General features: G+C 49.5%; 1 protein-coding gene across 4 annotated transcripts; it reads left to right on the top strand.

Annotated features, from left to right (window-relative positions):
- Positions 1-77: 77 nt before the first annotated feature.
- Positions 78-20,823, top strand: CYP26C1 (cytochrome P450 family 26 subfamily C member 1). 4 transcript variants are annotated; one of them, XM_084634113.1, is made up of 7 exons: positions 78-3,045; positions 3,709-4,010; positions 4,493-4,717; positions 5,146-5,421; positions 9,428-9,583; positions 15,182-15,823; positions 17,206-20,823. In XM_084634113.1, the coding sequence occupies exons 2-7, from the start codon at positions 3,807-3,809 to the stop codon at positions 17,593-17,595; spliced, it is 1,893 nt and encodes a 630-aa protein (XP_084490239.1). In that variant the 5' UTR covers positions 78-3,045; positions 3,709-3,806; the 3' UTR covers positions 17,596-20,823. The 4 variants fall into 4 exon arrangements, with proteins under 4 accessions (XP_084490239.1, XP_084490238.1, XP_084490240.1 ...); XM_084634112.1 differs by having other exon boundaries at positions 78-4,010; XM_084634114.1 differs by lacking the exons at positions 78-3,045; positions 3,709-4,010 and having other exon boundaries at positions 4,133-4,717; positions 5,146-5,205; positions 5,297-5,421.
- Positions 20,824-21,540: the final 717 nt, after the last annotated feature.

Raw genomic sequence — 21,540 nt, 5'->3', positions numbered from 1 at the left:
CTTGGTGCCCGAGTATCCGCCCCAGGACAGCTTCAGCAAAGCAGCAGCAAGAATTTCTGTTAGACCTTGGGATTTCACTTGATGTGAAACTGGAGCTGAAATTCCCAGTCGGGCTCAGCATGGCCTAGAGATCTCGCTCCCATCTGAGCAGCAGAGTGAGGGAAGTCCAGAGGCTCTCGTCCTGTTGGGTCAGTTCTCCTCCTACAGCTAGGCTTACGCTTCCTTGTTAGGTGTTTTCCAAGGAAGAATGGCGCAGTAATGACCAAAGGACGGGGCAGCACGAAGGGATTCGCTTTGGGAAGCGGAACGGTGCGCTGTCGCTTCGGCTTTGCCGTGAAGCCTCTCCAGCGTCTTCCTTCATTCCTTTCTGGTGTCCTCTCCAGGCCCGAGGGGCTGCCATGAAAGGGGTTTGAGCCCAGGTCCCCCTTGAGAAGCGAGCACGGGTCGGAGACTCCCTCGCTCTTCCTGCGCTCCCCACTTGGACTGAGGGGCTCTACAGACGGGCAGCTTTCCCCAGCAGATCCGCAAATGATTAACTCGGAAGGAACCTGCTCAGCCCTTATAAAAATCCATGTGAAGGGCGTGAGTGGAATATCACCCGGAAAATGCCCGCGAGGAAAGGGAGAGGCTCAGGGGACTTGCTTGCAGGCGGGGTGCGAAGAGCGGGGGGATTTTATACTTCGGGATCATTCAAATGTCTCACATTAAAGGGGAATACAGGCGTTTGAAACCAAAGTTAAACAGGCTGTGGGGAGTTGCTGACTCAGCTCGGGCTCTGCCATGTTTGTCTGGGGGATGCGCATTGCTTTGAAAATAGCGGGTGTGAGTGCGAATTAAGAAATGTCCGGCTACCAGAATTGCCCCTTTAAACAGCCCCAGAACGAGTTTGTGTTGCGCCCTCCTGTAGCATGCGTTAGACACCGGCCCATGAGCTTTCGTAGCTCTTTCGGCCCCTTTGTAAATGCAAACCTGCCTGTAGGAGTTGCGGACCTAGACTGACCGGCGTCATTTTCCCGCAGAACTCCTTCTCGTATATAGTAAGGCTCTGCTAACCACCCATAGCCTCTTTACTCCTGGGTCACAGGGGCAATACATGGAGTGAGCTGGACTTGCTAGCTGTACCTCCAGCAAACAGGATTAATCGGGCCTGGAGCAAAGGAAAGCGGAGACAATTCTCCAGAGGGGCCTCTAGATTTCAGGGAAGGGAGCGCCACTGAACCTTGGCATCTAAACAAACAACAGGTGTCTCCTGTATGCCGCCACGCCAAAGGATGCAACTGGAGCTGTGTTAGCAAGCGGAGATGGGGCGCAGGACTACTGCGAGAAAAGGCTGCATCCAGCTCCCAGAGGCCAGTGCCTTGGGAAGTACATGTGCTGTGCATACGTTGTGTAAAGCTGTTGTCCTGACCAAGGGAGGGAGAGTTTTCCCTTGGACCAGCAGGGTAAGACTAACTAGAACCCAGAGACATTTGCTCCCATTGACGCCAATAGGACAACTCCGGTTGACTTCGGCTGGGAGCAGGAGCCGACCCCGCATTGAGCCAACAAGGCTTTCCAGAGGAGACAGTTCCGGGAAAGCCCAAGCTTGCCCGCTGCGCAGCGATCTGCTTTGCGGTAATACCGCTCCTGAGGAGGACTCAGCGGAGAAACTGGCTCGGATTAGCCTGATCCCATACTTCTCACGCAGGCAAAACTCTCAATGACATCAGGGAGAGATCTTCCTACGTACGTAATATGGCACGAGAGTGTGTAGTACCCGGCCCAACGTTAAAATGCCTGCAGCAGCTTTTAGTGCGGGAACGTGTTGGTTCGGATTTAGACAGCACCTGGCACGGTGTTTTCTGCACGAGGCGTTAGGCAAGCTTAGTGTTCCTTTCATGGCAGTGTAGCTGCACTGGAATGACTTGCTTGAGCCGGGAGTCAGAGAGGAAGCTACAGGTAACGTCAGCCGCGAGACCGGAACCCAAAGGGCTGTCTACCTGCAGTCCACTGGGAACCCTTTCCCCGGCTTGTGCCAACATCCACCGGGACCCGGCTCTCAGCCTTCCATTGGCAGAACGCCGTGTGTCTGCAGCTTCTTCCCCGCGTGTTCGTGCCCTGCTCGGGCTGAGCGGGAGCGGGGCTGGCAGGCGCCCCTTGGGGTGGGGAAACGAAGTGTGCAAGCCTCCAAACATCCGTTTGCTAGCGCTGCTTTCTAGTAAAACCCCTTCCGCCTTGCACAAGGGGGTCCTGAATGAACTGCAAACGAGCAAGGGGCGGGTGTGGGGGACGGGGCTCAGGGAGAGCCCTGGAGAGAGGAAAGAAGAGCTGGAGAGCAGCGTTCCCTCTGAAACACTATTAAAATAACGGATCACTTCACGTCGAGCGGGCTGAGACCTTTGTCCCGTCTCCAGTAGCATCAGCATCAACGAATGACACGGATCCTGGGGGGTTCGGTGGAGTAAGTGGCAGACTCTGGGGGCCAGGGCCGGCTCTAGGCCCCCGCAAACCAAGCACGGGACGGCACTTTTCGCGGCATTCCGGCCACCCTTGTTTTTTTCACTTGGGCAGTTCCCCTCTCGGAGCTTGGAGCGGCAAAAAACCTAGAGCCGGCCCTGCCTGGGGGAAAGGCGAGGGGCTTACAGGCTGGGGCGCTGTGCCCCGCTGGACTCCGAGGGGCACGCAGGCTTGCGGTGGTGAGGATGAGAATGTGAGTGACCCTGTGGATTGGCTGTCAGTGGTGACCTGGGTCCCAGCCCTCCAGCTGCAGGGATCTGTCACAGCAGCTCTCTCCCCTCTCAGCTCCCCACCCTCTTTCAATCAATACCCTCACTTCTCACGGGCTCCAATCATTGCACTGTGTCACGCTCTTGAAGTACGCAGCAAAGACGTCATCTCTGAAGGTGGATCGGAGAGTAGGCACCCAATATCTATATAAAACTGGTAAAGGCCGAGAATAGTTAAAAAGGACAGAGACGGCGAGAGGAAGGGGGCAGAGGGACTGGGCTGCAGACTTTGCCGGCGGACCGTTCGCCTTTGCGATCGCCACAAAAGTTATGGGAAGCCGTGAGTACCCAGCCTCTTTCTCTTTTGCCCCGCAGGGGCTTTGGCAGATGTCGCTTTGCTGGTGCCGCTCTGGCAGAGGCCCAGCTCTCCCTTTGGGGATGGAGAAAGTCAGCCGGACGCTGGCTGCTCCACGCTAGGGGAGTCGCCACCAACCACCTATTAAGCCGGGAAGTTTCTCCAGCGGAGCCCTGGGTTGCTGCTCTCAGCATCCCGAAGCTCTGGTTTCTAGCAAACCTGGGACCCGTGGGGGAGTGAAGTGAGGCGGACACGTTAGCGTAGAGGAGACTCCCTTGCTATATAGGGTCTCTGTTGGAGTAGCGGATCCGGCTTTGCTCGGAGAAAAGGAACTGTCAGCCCGCCAACTGTCGTGCGAGGAAGTGCGGTTCGCTTGGAGGGCAGCGCCGGGCAGCAAATCTATCGCACCCCAGCGGCTGATCTTTTTTTTAACTCGGAATCACTCATCTCTGCCAAGAGGCCGGTGTCACCGGCCACTCACCCGCTCGAGGGCACGTAGCCCAGGCGGCAGCCGAGAGGGGCAGGGACGGAGCGTGGGCACCTTTCTGCAAACCCTGAACAGCTCCCAAGCCACGCGCGCTGTCGTGGGGCTTTTCCAGGCACTGTGAAATCGAGGGCTTGCCTGTCTTGTTCCTTCCCTCCCGACAGCCTAGTCCGCTGCTCTCCCAGCCCGCTGCAGAGGTGCTTTGCCGGGGGACAAGCGACGCAGGGCATCCGGCTGCGGCAGCCGCGGCCGGGAGCCGAAGATGTTGCTGGCGGGGATCAGCGCGTTGTCCTGGCTCGAAGCTGCGCTCACCGCCGTGCTGGCCCTGGGGCTCCTCCTCACCGTGGCCCGGCACTTGTGGACTCTCAGGTGGACTCTGAGCAGGGACCGGGGCAGCGCTCTGCCCCTCCCCAAAGGCTCCATGGGGTGGCCGTTCTTCGGGGAGACCCTGCACTGGCTGGTCCAGGTAAAGTATGAACGAGAGCACGTGTCCCCCTGCGGCGGGGGCTGCGGGCAGTCTCCGGGCTGCTAGGCCAGGTGACTGCTGGCGGCGGGCGGGAGGTGGCTCACCACCCGCTCCCTTCCGACCCGAAGCCCCTAGGATCAGGCTGCTCCTGGGACGCCCAGAACTAACTAAAACGTGAGGGAGGGATTTAAATGCGTTTCATTCCTGAGCCACGTGGGCCCCGGAGCTGGGCTCCCCCCGCCCTGCAGGCTTCGGGGCGGAGGTCGCCAGGCTCCGCGCAGCGAGCTCCCCTCCTGCTCCCGAGGAGCCGCGGACCTGTATGGGGCGAGGGGGCTCCGCAGCCAGCAACGCTGAGCGCGGCCGGGTCTGTCCCCGGGGTGGGGCTGGCGGGCTCCGAGCCTTGCCCGGCGCCCCTCGGACCCGCGCCAGCTGGCGCGCGGCCCCCGTGGTGGCTCTCCGCTTGACTTGCCGGCTGGTTGCAGGGCTCCAGCTTCCACAGCTCCCGCCGGGAGAAGTACGGCCACGTGTTCAAGACCCACCTGCTGGGCAAGCCTGTCGTCCGAGTGACCGGGGCGGAGAACGTCCGCAAGATCCTGCTGGGGGAGCACAGCCTGGTCAGCACCCAGTGGCCCCAGAGCACCCAGATCATCCTGGGCTCCAACACCCTGCTCAACTCCACCGGCGAGCTGCACCGGCAGAGGAGGAAGGTGCGCTCCGCAGCGACCCTGCGCTCGGGAGCCGGGGAGGCGGCCAGGGCAAGGACCGGCACAGCGCTGCTCACACGCGCGTGCCCGGGGGATTTTGACCTGGGAGGGTGGCGTTTGGAGCCGTGTGTAAAACCCCTCTGTAGTTGCGGGGGGTGGGGGTGGAGGGCAGGCAGCGAGGGGCTGTGTGAGCGGGGCGGAGGCCTAGGGTCCAGGGAAGGCGGTTGTAATTCACCCCTCTGCAGCCTGCGAAGCCCACGTTGCCTCGTGGCCAGGCTCTTGCCACTGAGCCGGCAGCTCGGTCCAGCAGGAAGCCAACTGGCGGCGGCTGCCAAGTGGGTAGCCCCAGTTCCCCTGGCTGTGCAGCTGCAGGTCGGAGAAAGTGCCAGCAGCACCACCAGCCTTAACTCTCTTCCCTCCCCTCTCCCTAGATCCTGGCTCGAGTCTTCAGCCGCGCTGCCCTGGAGAGCTACCTCCCTGGGATCCAGAAGGTCGTGAGCTGGGAGCTGCGGGGCTGGTGCAGGGAGCCTGGCTCCATCGCGGTTTATTCCTCCGCTAAAACTTTGACTTTCCGCGTTGCAGCTCGGGTTCTGCTGGGCCTCAGCCTGGAAGAAAAGCAGTTTAAGGACCTGGCCAAAACTTTTGAGCAGCTGGTGGAGAACCTGTTCTCCTTGCCCCTGAACATACCGTTCAGTGGGCTGCGCAAGGTACTGTTGCCGGGTTACAGGCCCGACTCGCTCCGCTTTGCTTTCCTCTGCTCTGTCTTTTTGCAGCCTACCGAATATAGGCTGCATTGCTTTAAAAAAAAAAAAAAAGTCCAGCGCCAAAGTAGCCAGCAAAGCCAAGGTTGATCTCCAGGAAGTTAAAGAGAACTGTAAATAACACAGAGCCATGAAAGCCCACCACTCACTCTTACCCTGCCCCATAAGGGTCCATGCATGAGTTCTAGCTTTCGTAATGAAAGGTGGATCGCTATTGCCATTTTAAAGTACAGTGAATCGCCTTCTCCCCGTCCTCTCGTCCCCTCAGGAATTCCCTCTTTGGATATCTTACCCCTGACATGTCCCTGAGTGGGTAACGAGTCACGTTTAAACAGGTTTCATTGCTGTATTAGTTGCAGTGATCAGTTAGATTTTGCCCCATTTCTTTTGCACTGTTTCTTATAGTGTCGGATTGTTCTCTTATTACAGACTATTCTCTAATTACTCCTCCTCCTAGCCATTTCTTTTTGTTTGTTTGTTTTTCTGTATATTTACTTCCAGCACCTCTCTGTGTTGTTGGCTTCAGTTTATTCTTATATAATGTTTGATTGCTAAGCATGTTACATCTAGAGTTTTCCCTGGAGTAAATTTCAGTTCTGTGATGCAATATTCTCAGCAGGATAGTGATCTGTCCAATTCCTTTCCACAAATTATTGGCTTTGCTATTATCAAGGTACATCGGGAGCACACAAGTTCTCCGCACCTGTGTGCTGGTTCAGAGAATGCCACTTCCTTTGGCTGAGATAGTCCTTGCTGACATCTATTTATTACCTGAATAGTGTATAGTCTGTTGACTTGTTTGTGCTGTAGTTCTGTGGGTTATGAGGTGGGAGAGGGCTAGAAAGGACAGAAGGGACCATTGTGACCTTCTACTCTGACCTCTTGTATAGCACAGGACATAAAACTTCCCCCCAAATAATACCCTGAGCAGATCTTTTAGAAAAACATCCTATCTTGATTTAAAAGTGTTCAGCGACAGAAAATCCACCAGAACCCTTGGTAAATTGTTTCAAGGGCTAATCACTCTCACCATTAAAAATATAGGCCTTATTTCCCCTGTGAATGTGTCTAGCTTCAGCTTCCATTGGATTGTGTTATATACCTTTCTCTGAAGAGCCCATTATTAAATATTTGTTCCCCATGTAGGAGCTTACAAGCAGTAATCAGTTCACCCCTTCACCTTCTCTTTGTTAAGCTAAATAGATAGAGTTTCTTGAGCCTATCACTATAGGGAGCTTCATCTGTAGATTTGATTACATTGGATGATTTCTTGGGTGTGTAATTTCCTAGGAGTTTGAAAACAAATGGAAAAAACAGAACTTCTGTCATGTGGCATCATATTGACATTCACATGGGTCATCAACAGGGTGGGAACCTTTAGATCTACCCAACAGACCTCTGCCACCTGAGCTAACAGCATAACTGATCATTCTCTGTGTAGACTAGCACTAGAGGAGCAGGAGAAACTCACTTTGCCAGTGGGTTTCAGAGATATTTGCTGACAGCAAAGGAATGGTGAGATTCAGGAATCTTGGGTTCAATTTTAGGTACTGGAGGGGAGTGTGTCTAGTGGGCACAGATTCCTTGGCCTCTTCCCTCCTCCCCCACCCCACAAGCTTTATCCTTTCTACCCAGTTCTCTTCTACTCCCAATATCCCCTCCATTTCCAACCTCCTTGCCCAGCCAGGCCCAGTTCACCCAGGCCCTGTGGCTCCTTATCCCCAGTGTACTTGCCCAACGCCCAGCCAGTCCCCGTTCCCCTGCCTCCTGGTCCAGTCTTCTCTCCCTCCCCAGGCTCTTTGTCCCAGTCTGTTCAGCCAATCCCAGTTTTTCCCGAGCACACTGATTCCTTCTCAGATCTGTCTTTCCTTTCCTCATGTCCTTCCCCACATTCCATTGGTTCCCATTTTCCTTGTCCAGCTAGTCACAGTCTCCTCTGAGGTCACATTAGATCTAATGGTTCCTTCTAGCCTTAAAACCTATGAACCATCCACCGCGCATCCCATCCAGCTCCCAGTCCATCTTACCCCACCCAGCTGCGAGTCCTAGTCTCTTTGTCCAATTAGTCCGTCTCCCACATCTCAACACCTAGTCCCAGTTTATCCTCTCCTCTCTTCCCTTGGGGACAGCCTTCCGTCTCAGTCCTGTGTTTTCTCTTCAAAGCCTCCTTCTAATCTACTCCCCATCTGGTTTTTGTCCCCTCTGCGTTCAAATCAGGCTGCTTCCCCTTTTATGCTATCTTGATGCCTGCAGGGGGGACAGGGCATGAAGAGCATAGGAAAGATAGTTCTTGTGCTTTCAGTTCCAGTGCCTGACTCTGGCATGGCCTGCAGCAGCCCAGAGTTACAATTTCAGTTGAAGTCATCTCGGCTCCCTGAAACCCCAAGCTGGAGCATGCCCAGAGCAGATGGAATTTCCAGAGTTTTTAACTGTCAAGATCTAGCAAGAGTCAAAGGCTTATAACTTGTCCAAATGTGGGTGAATTTTCACAGGGATGGCTCATCCCTGACATAAAGGGCACGCCCTGACAAATTTCTCATCCCTGCACCAAATCCCTGTGGGAGCTAGAGACTCTTCAAGATTGCCATAATCTTTTAACATGGGTAAAACAACATATTTTTCACTAGTGTCATTCATGGAAAAGACTGAACCATTTGGGCCAAAAATTGCTAAAATACTTCAGCCTGATGCAGACACCTGACATGGAAAAAATTTCATCCCAACGGTTTAAATTTGGCAAAGCTATATGCATATAAACAGGGTCTTGTAATGGGAAGAGTAGAGCAACCTTGGCTATAATACTTTGGTCTAATTTTGGTTGTTCTGTTTACTGTGCAGGTGCTGGGTGGTGTTGGTGGCCTGTGACCATATTATTATGGAGTCATAGTGTTTAATGCCAGAAGGGACCCCAGCTCATCTAGTCTGACCTCCTGTATATGACTCTATTATAATATAATCCTAGCAAATCTGTGCATGGATTTCTTTCAGGTTAGATTATCCTGCCTCTGGGCTTCTGCAGTAGGGTGATCTCTAGTAGGATGAGGCCCACACCCGAGACAGGCTTCTTGTTACAGAACCACACACCTTGCATTCCGAATGCACTTCCATTTCACATAGTGACAGCTTCGGAGCTGACTCCTCCATATCCTATTAGATGTTTGGTTGCATGGAGGGTTACTTTAATGGAAATGCAGCCTTCTGACAGATACATTTACACACAACCAATTGGGTGTGATTATCACATATTTAGCTAGTATACTTATCTGGAATAGCGAACCCTTTTGTCACTGCCTTTGAAAAGCCCCTGAAAGTTTCTGGAGGCCAACATTAGACTGGGGTAGGCTTGTCAAGTCATCCTCTCTTATCCAGGTACCAGAGAGCCTCTTTTGGACATAGCAGAAGCTGAGTTTGTTCATGGGAGTCATCAAGAGGTCACTGTGGCATCAGCCCTCTAGCTTCACTGCTTCCCTTTCCCCCCCACCCCCTCCACCCAAGTGTTCCTTGGGCAGTCCTACTCTTTACAGGGTGTGTTGGAATAGCACAGGGAGAAATTACCCAATTCCCAACAGTCTATCCGCCCAGTGCCAAGTAGTTCCAATAAAGACAAACCCAGACCTGAAGAAAAGCTCTGTGTGGCTCTGAAGCTCGACTCTCTCACCAACAAAAATTGGTCCAATAAAAGATATTACCTCACCCACCTTGTGTCCCTAGCATAGACAAATGAATTTGTCCTTCCTAGTCTTTTAATTGCGAGGTGTCAGATTGAAGCACCACTCAGAGCACAAAAGGAGAGTGGATTTGAGCTATTGGTATTAGAATAAGAGGGATAGGATTCTTGGGGTCCTTGAGTGCTATTCATCCTGGGTAGGGTCTTTTTCTGGGTTTTTTCTTACAGTGCTTCACTATGGCTGGGTTGGACAGTCTCTGAACAACCATGTCTGACTCTTCGCAGGGGATCAAAGCCCGGAATATGTTACATGAGTACATGGAGAAAGCCATAATGGAAAAACTACAAAGAAAGAACTCGGAAGGTCATGGTGATGCTCTGGATTTCTTAATAAACAGTGCCAAGGAGCATGGCAAAGAATTCACCATGCAGGAGCTGAAGGTAAAGAGAATCTCCTTTGCTGTTTTGTTTCTAACTGTCTTTAGAGCAGTTTGCTTGGGGGGCACCTGATATCTGCTGGCCTCCGCCTTTGTTTTACCCACTCTGGGAGAATCCATCACAAACAATAACAAAGCTTGTAGTTAACCGTCTTCCTCACCTTAAGTGCCCCTGGCCACTAAACATCGCTTGTCCACCGCGATGAAATAAGGGTCTGGAAAAAAAACCCAAACCCCATAGAAATGCAAGGATGTTGAAAGAGGGATTGGACACCCAACACTTAAGGTAGATGTTGAGCAGAGAAAGGTGAGCTTTGTAGCATCTCACCAGTTCCCAAGCCTCAGCAGACAGCAGGTGAGGCGGACACTTAGGAAGAGTGTGCCAGCCCCACCGACATCCTTTTCATGGTTAAATTGCTTTGCATTTGAACTGAGTTAATATTTTAAAAGTAAATAAATGCCTCTTTTGCCCTCCTACCTTATCCTCTTGGCTTTTCTTCCAGGCATCTGCCTGGTTTTACTAGAATACCGCTAGGTTTGTGCAACTCCGATGGGCCTCCTTGCGTATCCGTGTATTCTCAATACACTTCAAAATCTTATCTTTGATATGATAGACCCGATTGTGCAGTCCTCACAGACTTCCATGCCTATTGCAGCGGGGCCAATGGACCATGCCACTGTGTTCCAGGGGCAGTAAACATAGAAATCTTTGAAACAATGTCAGAATGACTCCTGAGATGGAATGATGGACTCTGGGTCATTCCCTAGGACCAGCTGGTTAATTATATTACTCAAAATGTGGATCTGCTCTATGGAATAGTGAACATGAGACAGCACCGTGATTTAAATCAAATCCTATCCTTGTTACTCAGGCAAAGCTCCCAGTTGAAAGAAAGAATTGAGAAAGTATTTGTCTTTAGTATTGAGTCAGTGCCTACCACCAGTCTATTCTGGGTGTGACTGTTGGTGTCATATATAAAAATCAGAACTAGTGTTTATGAAGTTCTGGGATAATTTTGAGCGTGTGCAGTAGCTGATTGAAGTATATTTATAATTTTGAGTTTTAAGATATCATATGGAGATATCAATCCAAAACCAGGACTTACTGTAAAGCCTATTTTTCTCTTCTCCCGCTGAGAATCAGCTTCTATCCTTATTGCCCTGGGCTTCCAAAAAACAGGCATGTTTGGCTGCCATATTGGCAGAACTGCCAAAATATTGATGGCCTTCCAAGTCACCTTCTTTTCCAAGCATATGTGAAGCCAGTTTCAGGGTATAAGATACTATTAACTTGTATGCTGCTTAGCTTCCTCCGGGATGAAACGTGTATGCTGCTTAGCTTCCTCCGGGATGAAATCGTGGCTCAGTTGACTCCAAACTCCTATGAACTCCCGCGGGGTCAGGATTTCACCCCGGATCTTTATCTCCTAGGAGCAGGTGACCTGTTTTCCTAAAGGTTCTGAATCTTTGCTTCTGAAAATCTGGAATTGTGTGGACAGAATTGCATTGTCTCCACATGAAAACTCATCACTGTTTGTTGGCATCCCTCCTAATAGCGGTAAAAGTCCTTATGCATTTCCTGAGATTCTTAGGCGTTTAGTGTAGGCAGCAAAATGGACAGCGACAGAACACCCAGCGCCATCAGTTTAGCTTATGCTACAAAACAACAACATCATAGCACATTAAGTCACAGAGACCTTACACCACAGGCCCATTCCAACAATCCTGCGTTGGCAGGAGAAGGAACCATTGGGGGGTCTTTTCCTCTCCAATCTTCCCCATTCCTGGCATCTTCTCACTTGAGCGCGTCACAAAAAGAGCACCGTTTGGCTCTGAGCCCGGGGGCAGGATTCTTTGTGGGGAGGCAGCGTGGCCGAGTAGATAAACCACTGGACTGGTATCCAGGAGATGTGGGTTCTGTCACTTCCCATTCACCTCTCTGTGGTTCGCTTTCCCGGTATTTAAAATGGGACAATGCTCTCCTGATGAAGAGGTTTGGTTGGTTTATTTGTTTGTTGTTCAAAGCCTATCCTATGTGGAACTCCATGAAGGGGAATCCAATCTGCAAATAGGGAACCATAAACTACTTTTCTCCTGAGTAAAAGAGGGTGTTTGCCACGGGTTGTGTAGCACAGCAGTAGTACACTGTATAACTAGTTTACAAGGAGAATAATCTATTTTAGCGATTAATTAACATGACCAAATAAATTCGACGATGTTTAAGAAAAGCTAAACTATTGGACAAAAAGAATGCGCTAATTTGTAAATAATGCTCAACAATATTCTCCAGGAGCAGCTAGCTGTGATTAGAAGAGGTATATGTGACATTAGTCAAAAGAGGTGAATATAACTATATTTGTGAAATTAAACACGGGTATCTGTAATGTAATATTTGCCAGATTATACCCAGGCATCCCTAATGCATACTATTCAAAAAATAATTATATGAGCAATTGGAGAGCCCCCACGGATAAAGCCAAAGCTAAGAGGCGGGTGTGGCTCATCCCAGTCGAGATAACAGTGATGGGCAGGGAGTCAGCGTGGGTTAGTATATTGATATGCACTTCTGTTGGCGGTGCAGTTAGAAACTTCCTACATCAGATGCATTTAAAGAAACTTTCCTGTGGATTATAAAATAATCTGTGGTTACTGTCTAATGTGGCAGCGCCTTTTACCAAAATAAAATGACGGCGGAATATGAATCTAGTGGAATGATCTGACTAGGTAAAAAATCTTAGGTGCTTTACAGCACTGGATACGCATCTCTGAGAGTGTACACTAATTTCCTGACTCGCTTTGTGTTTAAATACTTTTCAAAGAGCACTTGCCACCCCCGCGAGATGCTGGGAATTGTACTCGGGGAATGAATGCAGCATGTGCTTTACAAAACCAGGACTTGCAACAACCCAGGTTAAAAAGCCCACCGTTTTATCGAAACCACCAGAAAAAGCCGAAAGCCACGGAAAGGGGAAAGAGCACATCCTTTATCATAGCAGCGTAGGGTATAGCACGGTGGCAGGGATTGGGCCTTTTGCTTTCTGAGAATGCACTAAAATAGATTAAACTATAAACCATTGCATTAAAGTCACAACAAAGGTGAGATTAAAGTTTGCAGGAAAACAGGATACTCCTGAGGCTGTTTCCATAATGAACCAGACTGAATAAGAGGCGAGGTGAGGTCTACAAAACGCCCAATTGGGTTGGCTCTAAAAGAATAAATAAAATACTTTGTCGATGAATAAAATATCTTCGCGCCAGGACGTTCTTTCCAGCCGCATTCATTCGCGGGGAACTGCTTTATTTTCATCCTTTGTGCGGTGACACAATGTTCAGTTCAATATGAGCATTGTAGAGACTAACACAGAGGGGAACTCAGCATCCCCCCCGATGCAGCAGTGACTGCGCGGAGCTTCCCCTGCGGAACTTCGCAGTGGGCGAACCCGGACACGGCGGTCACGAGCACAAACGCCGGAGTACTGCGAAGGTCCTGTTATCGGGGATGCCCAGTTCCTGCTCATGTCTACGGGAGCCATGTTATACATCCTGGAGAGCCAGCACACCGACAAATCCTCCTGTTTTGCCATAGACTTCAATGGGGCCAGGATTTCACAGCTGTGTTTTGGATTCACCCCTTCCCTTCTTATAGGCTTTCACCTGGTGAGGGGGCTGTTGGTCCTGGAGACATTCCCATCTTTAGGTCACCACCTACAGCCCTCTTTTTGCCTCCAGATCATCACCGGCAGTCTCTGGCAATCCCAAGTTCCTGATACACGGTCTGCAGGTGTGTTGTAACTGCAGAGCTTGTCTCTCTCCTGGGCAGAAGTTGGTCCAATAAAAGATATTACCTCACCCAACTCGTCTCTCTTCCCTTTACCTTAGCAGTTATTAGGGAGGCTTAACTGGGTGTATATTCTGTGCATAACGGTGTGTATTCTACACAACATCTGGGAGGTGTGATGCTCAGCCTTGTGAATACACAGCAACAGCAGTCCCTTGAGTGTGCATTAGAGAGCCAGAACTAGGACAGACATAGTTACAGAAAGGCAAAATAGTTATTGTCAAATATTTCGGTCATAGTTTTGAATGCTGGCTTCATAGTCATAGTTCACATCCTAAACCTGCACTTTTTCCTTTGATTTCTGTATGGGTGGGAAAGAGAAAGGGGAGCTAAGAAACTTCCAGTATTTAACCTTCCATGACTTAGCTAGGGCCTGGCTGGTTTCCTGTAATATTTTAAGGGAGGTCCTTAGAAGGCTCTGATTGTACGGTTGTGAGGATCCATGGCTGATGGATGTTTTGCCTATGTTGTGGGCGCAGATACTCCGCTTTGATTGTCTGGGATCATTCTGTGGCTTGGCTTTGTGCAGAGTTACCCGAGCCACACTGTGACAAACTTGTCTGTAAAGCACCGTATGGACAATTGGGTCAGTTGTTTTCCTTTGCAACACACCTCAGTTTTTGCTTCTAGGAAGCAATTGGATCCTTTGGCTTGTTTTTCACACAACACTAAATAGCATAGGAAGGAGGCATGCGGGGGACAGTGTCTGGAGTTCTTCCGGGGTTGTCCCATTACTTGTTATACAGGGCTTGGTTCTGCCAGATGCTGAACACTGTGAGGCAATCCAGCAAAGCCCTTAACTTGACACACATGAGTAGGAGAATTCCCTTAATGTTTAGCTCAGCACCTTGCAAAATCCAGCCCAGACGATTTAGTTCAAGTGGCGGCACATCTATGCACAGTGTGGCTGTATGGGAGAAAGGTTGATAGCCTCAGGGAATTTTGAACCATCGAAGATCATTGACAGGATTTTAGATGTTCCACTATTGTCATCGAGCAATAAGAAAGTTTGTTAATCTACAGACTCTGACATGCCCTTGCCTTTGGGGCAAGCGAAGAATCCGGGATTTGCCAAACATCTGCGTCTAGGTAACTCTCTATTTGCTACAGATCTGCAGAGGTTCACATACATACATTATGATGACACAGCAAGTTTCTTATTAGTTTTACTCACTGTTGGCCTGAGTCCAGTTCTATTCATGTACATGGTGTCTTCACATTGACTTCAGGGGGCATTTGAACAAACGTTACCCGTTTTAGATGGTAGCATCGGAACCTAGGACTCCCGGACCAATATCCACCACTACCAATGTAGAAGACATGCCATTCGGGAGATTATTTTTCTAAGAAAGTGGAAGAATCTGTACATATCAAATGTAGTGTCTGGCAGACGGAGACCCCGGTGTGCATCTGAGGACAAATCTCTACGGCTAAGTGTGAGGATAACCTTTGCTCACAAAATTCTCAGCCAGGTTCTTACTCCTTTTCTTTCTCTTTTTACTGATAATGGTTGCAGGTTCGTAGGGAGTAGTGGAATAAACAATCCATTACATAAGTGGTAGAAGTGCAGTATAATGCTCAGTTAGCAAAGGAACGCAAGTCCTGTAAAGTTAAAGAGATTTTAGTTTCTAAACACTCAAATGATGGAAATGAAGACAGGCCACGTGGGGCTAGACAGCTGTGCTGATAGGGAACAGGTGGGAGTATGATTTGAAGATTAAAACACACATGCATTTAAAACTGTCACGTTTGATTATCTCGCAGGAGTCAGCGATTGAGCTGATATTTGCTGCTTTCTTCACCACTGCTAGTGCCAGCACGTCTCTGATCCTTTTGCTACTGAAACACCCCTCGGCGATAGAAAAAATAAGACAGGAACTGGTGTCCCATGAATTGCATAGGCAGGGCCATTGCCTTTCGCCTGCGGTCTCCCAAAAGAACCGCCCATGTATTGAATCCCGTCAAGGTACACCGATGGTCCTGGAGAGAGAAAGGAAGGACAGTGACTCTCAGCAGCGTCTCCGCTCCACGCCAGAAGGGACGCCGAAGAATCAAAGTCAGCAACCTGATCTAAAGGCGGGAGGAGAGGCCGGGGATGGTTTTATCCGGCGGCCTCCTCTCCTTAAGGAGCCCACGTTAACCAGAATGACACCAGAAGCAATTAGTTTGAATACAAAAGATCATTATTCAAACCCCAGGCAAGAAGAAGCCGGTCAGCCGGCCAGCAGGTTCGAGGTGCCCACAGGGCCAGTGATTCCAGGGGCAGAGTGTCATTGTCAGCCTGAGATGAACTTGGATAAGTTGAGCCGTCTGCGCTACTTGGACGGTGTGATTAAGGAGGTCCTTCGTGTGCTGCCGCCCGTTTCTGGAGGCTACAGAACTGCCCTGCAGACCTTTGAGCTGGATGTAAGTTATCTCTGTTCTGCAGTTGTTTAAAGACTAGGGTGTGGCTTTGAGCCAAGCAGCTTTAGTTCATTTATTATGTGTATCTGCGTGTCTTATCAGACAGTTTTACACCATTTTCTCCTTCCTCTCTAGTGACCTCTGGGTATTTCAAAGGGCTGATTTCCTAATAATGGCAGCTGTGCGACTATTAACACTTGTCTGTAGAACGAGTTTATCTTTAGTGTGAAACACTTGTTAAGATGTAAGATATGACATTTTGCCAACTGCAGGTACACCTGAGCGAATGCAAAATAAATTTACACCGAATCTGTTTTTTTGCATTTTAACATTATAGAAAGCAGCACAGAATACAGGGGAATGTTGCACGCAGCTAACTGGCCACTTAAAACGGAAAATGGAAAACATAAAAGCATCTAGAGATCAAATCCTTGGTTATTTATTTGCAAAGTAATTTATTTATATAGGGCCCCAAGATGTATTGGGCTTCCCTGAAAATCAAATGATACTGAGTTTACTAAATCAGCAACTACCGAAATGTGACAATATCACAGCGTGAATACAAGAAATGACAACGCAACAGAGCAGTATAGAACCGCACAATCGCACGGCATGCCCAGTTCTACAAGTAATAGGACAGCAAGTCTTGCTCAGGCACCGTAGCCCCGGTGAGCGCAACAGGAGTGGGACCGCTTGTCTGAGTAAGAGCTGAAGGAACAGGCCCTGGATCCAGCTGGCGTCAGCACACGAGCCCTGTTTGTGTCCTCGGGACCACGGGCCCGAGCGAGGCGAGCAGGATTCTGGTCTCCCAGTGCCCTTCCCGCTCCAGCAGGGTTTTGCACGGAGGAAGAGCAGTAAGTTAGTTCCATTAACCCCGGTGTCCTGCAGGGGCGTTTATCCGAAGCTGCCGCATTAGAAAGGGTGGTTAGTTTAGCATCCAGGGCCCCCAGAGGGAGGCGCCCCGGCCCCGGTCGAGTTAAACATCCCACCCAACACCCCAGCATCTCCGTCCTTCCTGGAGGAAGCCAGAGCCGGTTTCTAGCGGAGGTCCGTGGGAACTGGGTCCGGGGCTCTGTGCAGGGCGGCGTGTCGCCCTCTGGCGGCCGAAGGGAACGGATCGCTGGGGGTGGGGAGGCACGGATCGGGCAGGTTTCTCAGTGAGACGGGTCCCAGGGCCCCAATCCTTAGCAGCAGCAGCAGCACAGCCTCTGGGACAAAAAATGGGGATTGGCCCTGCTCTGAGCAGGGGGTTGGGCTAGATGACCTGCTGGGTTCCCTTCCAGCCCTGGGATTCTGTGATTCTCCCTCGAGCAGCTCAGCCAGGGGCCCCCAGCGCCGGTGCCAGCTGCCCCTTAGCTGATGGTCCTCTCCCGCCTCCCCTGCAGGGCTACCAGATCCCCAAGGGCTGGAGCGTGATGTACAGCATCCGAGACACCCACGAGACCGCAGCCGTGTACCAGAGCCCCCCCGAGAGCTTCGACCCGGACCGGTTTGGCTCGGCCCGGCAGGAGGACGACAAGGGGGCAGGACGCTTCCATTACATCCCCTTTGGCGGTGGGGTCAGGAGCTGCATCGGCCAGGAGCTGGCCAAGGCCATCCTCAAGCTGCTGGCCGTCGAGCTGGTCCGCACGGCCCGCTGGGAGCTGGCCACCCCCAGCTTCCCCGAGATGCAGACTGTGCCCATTGTGCATCCCGTGGACGGGCTGCAGCTCTTCTTCCACCCCCTGCAGCCCGGCGGCGCCAGCACCCGCCGCCAGGGGTCCCGGGAAGCTTGAGCCGTCGCCCAGGCCTCTGGCGCTGGGGCGGGCTGCGGGCAGGGCGAAGAGGGGAAGCCGCCGCAGAGGGGGACAAGCACCAGGATTTGTACCGACCGGACACAGAGAGCGCCACATGAGCCCCTGGGCCCGTTTCCTTTTCGCAGCGGGGCTGGGATCCAGCTGCTGAGAGGGGGCCCAGACCACCCATCCCCTCCTTCTCGGTGCCCTGCTGCTGCCCACCACGGCAACAGGAGAGGGGCTCCGGATGCAGCAGCAACTCCGGTGAGATCTCCCTTTCGTCACACTAGAAAGGCTTGGTTTGTGCCATCCTCACTGCACCCCCCGGTGGGGAAAATCAGGGCCCAGCTGCACTCTGAGGAGTCAAAACCACAGGGAAAGAGTCCACGATCCAAGTATGCAGTTTCCTTAAACTTCAAAGGTGTTGGCTGGGGGAGAGAAACCAACTGTTCTAGATTTTAAAACAGAATCCCCCAGGACATAGATTCGTCTGCTACCTCTCACCTGACTCCTGAAAGTTTAGGGGAACGCCCTATCCACTGAACATCCTTCCAAGCCACGCTGTTGTCCTGGTCAGCCCTCCTGCCCCCTTCCTTCTGACTGGATAGAGACAAATGCAGAAGGGAGAGAGAAATAACTGTCTCTAGCACATTTTTATTACAGAGCATGGCTAGAGATGGCCTGGAATTTCCTGTTTCACATGGAGAAGAATTATGCCCAATGGGATACATGTATTTGTAAGTGGGGAGTGGGGTTCTTCACGTTGGGCCATAGCCTTTTAGAAATTTCCAGGGATATTTAAAAAGAGAAAAATCTAAGGAGTCGCTGCAATCTGACAGGTCCAAACTTGTCAGATACATCCCAATTATCTGTAACTTTCTGATAACTCTCTAACTTCCGATAGATTGATGTAAAGAGTTTGTATTTCATCTCACTCCTGCACTTTCCATTAGAGTCTATATGATAAACATGCATTCTGGTTCATCAGATGGTACCGTATATTAATATTGTACATTAACACTGTATTATAGTAAGGACTGTGCTGCTGTTATTAAGGATCCATCACTAAATCCCATGGTCAAAGTAAATGTCCCTTAGACTAGAGTTTAGTTGCAGTTGAAACCTGTATGAGAGAATCAGATTTCAACAGGGAAGTGATCTTTTTAAAATAAACATTTAAAGAGTCGGGACATTTAACTGTTTGATTCTGACTGAAAAGTTCCTGATTTTAAAGATGGAAAACCATTTCTTGCGCATACACTCTGGTACCTCTTCCAGAATGATTTCAATATTTATAGTGAGAGTCACATTATAATAACTATCAGAGCAGCATTAAGCAACAAGACCATTTGTCATGCAGCATATGGTGTACAATGGCTTAAAAATGGATTCAGGTGGAGTTAAGGTTGGGGGGCTGACTGGCCTATTAGAGGGTCTCTGAATACTGTCTGCCTTGCCATTTCCTACTCTTCAATTCCAGGATTTTTCTTTTTCCGCGTGTAAAAGAATTTCTCACAAATGTTTTATAATGTGATGCCTACCTTTCATGTCCATGAATGGAAATGGCAGTTCCATTGGAGCATGGAGAGGAGAGTTCAGGATAATACTAAGTATGATTTGTATAGATGAGTGAATACATTATTTCATTTTCACTGAGGGCATGATGGCAGCGCTCTGTCAATGGACAGCCTTTGCTGGGCTTTGACTCAGGCACATAGTACATACTGTCTGTCTAAAAGGTGAGGGGAAGCAAGGAAATGGAAACGTCTGATAATTAATTTTCATACATTTTAATGGAAAATATGGATACTCCTTCTCTAGGTCAAGCTCTTGTGTAATATTAAAATGTATCCGATATCTGAGAGGTCTAACAGAACACCTACATCCCCAAACCTGTTATCCGTAGGATGAAGTTGCCCTTTGTGAAGGCTGACACACTGGTTCCTAGGATACTTTCTCCAATGACACTTCTGCCGTAAACAAACTTTCTTTTCCTTCTGCAATTTCCCAAAATGAGAAAAGTCAAAATATTTGAGCCCCCCTTGCTTTAAATGGTGACCCACTGCCTGAAAGCAACCGGCATGATTTATTATTCTGTAAGCCAGAGTTTTAGCAGCCACCGCCCAGATAATTTACCTGGATCAGTATTTCTAATTAAACATCAGAAAGTCGGGTAACATAATTTCACTCCATGCAACATCTCAGCTACCTAGAGCAGAAACATGGCTACCAAATGTGACAGGTCAAATCTGGAAAAGGTTGTACTGAAAGTCGGAGTTAAGTGCTGTTGGCAGGTTGACCCTTTAGTGAACCAGAAGCCTCTGCCCTCCTGACCTTGTCTTTAAGGTGAATCTTTGTGGTGAACGGAGGGGAAATCAGTAGGCGGTGGATACAAGTGTCAATGACTAACTTTAATTAGCACAACTACTGAACTGATCCATCCAAACGCTACTGACGCTATTGTGATTCTCGAAAAAAAAGTAGGCGAACCGTGGATCCACCTCCAGTTCCGTTTTATTTCGGGGGGGACCTGGCCGCTCACCTAGGCACTAATCGGCTGGGGAGCCGACTGGCAAATGCAGCTCTGTAGCCTCCTCCTCCAGCTTGGATGAGAAGTAATCGTCGATGCTTCAGGACCAAGCTAAATAATTACCCCGAGCACTCACACTGTAACCGCGTTGTTGAATAACGTAATGTGAATCTAGTAAAAAAAGACTTGAAACTGACGTTGTTTTTCAAATAAACATGAGCATTTGCAAGTGAAGTGTAGCAATTATTACTTGTAATCAAAGTTTGTTCCTATGAGGCTGTTAATTTCTTGTCCCCCTTCCAAGATGTCTTTAATTATCCCTTTCACTCTTTACCATTCGATTCTTTTCGGACTGACGACTGTAGAATAGATGGCTGTGGCGATAATAAAGGTTTCCTGTGGTAATTATCGGTGCTCAGGCCACCGTATCTCGTTATTTGATGGACAGTGAACTTGGCGAAGTTGCTCGCAGAGTTCATTCAGATGTCACGGTCCGTGTTGTAGGTCACAAGCAGGTCAGAGTATGGGAATGGGAAAGAACCCCGAGGTCATGCCACTGCTCCCAGGGCAATTCACTGAGGATACGGAGACACCAGAAAATGATCATCCCTATTAGGCAGAGAACTGTCCTGCCAGCTTTGGAGGGCTCAGGAGCCGCCAACTTAACCAACCACTGGTTGGTTTATATAGGTCAGAGGAAGGGGGGGGGGGGGATCGGGATCGGAAGAAAGTGAGCATTTTAAACACAAAATAGGGAAATTAAATTTAGGCTGAAATCATATAATGTACAAATATATATCACATCTGGGCACAGCAAACAACCCGCATACACATATTTATATGATATGCAGGCATGTGTATAATATTCACCCTATGCTTCAACCCTTTACCGATAAATGATTTTTAAGCATACATATGTAGGAACCTACGTTTCAATTAAACTCTAAACTTTAAAAGCCCTTCGCCCTCCCGGGCTGAGGCTGCACCATTTAGAAATTACCTATGCTTAAAAACTCAAATTTAAGTGTTGTGTCCCAGAACTAGAAACCAGTCAAAAGAATGTGCTCGCGGCACAGAAATATTGTCGTTCAACAACTACATTGCCAGGCACTGTCAAAGCAACCAGGCTACTAAATGCGAAGCAGAAATACCCCCGAGCCATGCCTTCCAGCAAACATAAAAGGGGATACATTAGAGATTAGGGGATAACATTTAGATTCTGTTTAAAAAAATCGCTCTCGAATGTTTCTTGTGGTTGGGCAGGGAAGCAGAAAGTGAAATTGACTAGACAAAAATGAAACTGAAGCGTTTACTTGTACCGTCCAAGTTGAGTGAAACAGGATAAATAAATATATAAACAACAGTGACGGCTCTTTTGATGTTGAAACTTCTTTCTCTTTTAATATACTACAGTG

Source organism: Lepidochelys olivacea (assembly GCF_965140295.1).
Source record: "Lepidochelys olivacea isolate rLepOli2 genome assembly, chromosome: 7".
Lineage (NCBI taxonomy): Eukaryota > Metazoa > Chordata > Testudines > Cheloniidae > Lepidochelys > Lepidochelys olivacea.
The sequence above is the reverse complement of the archived record's forward strand: the minus strand, read 5'-3'. Positions and strand labels throughout refer to the sequence as shown.

What these genes read in the sequence shown, in the direction of transcription:
- CYP26C1 (XM_084634113.1), top strand. Translation starts at nt 3,807, where the DNA reads ATGTTGCTGGCGGGGATCAGCGCGTTGTCCTGGCTCGAAGCTGCGCTC. An exon ending in CCCTGCACTGGCTGGTCCAG is followed by an intron (nt 4,011 to 4,492) that starts GTAAAGTATGAA and finishes GGCTGGTTGCAG; the next exon opens with GGCTCCAGCTTCCACAGCTC. An exon ending in TCACCATGCAGGAGCTGAAG is followed by an intron (nt 9,584 to 15,181) that starts GTAAAGAGAATC and finishes ATTATCTCGCAG; the next exon opens with GAGTCAGCGATTGAGCTGAT.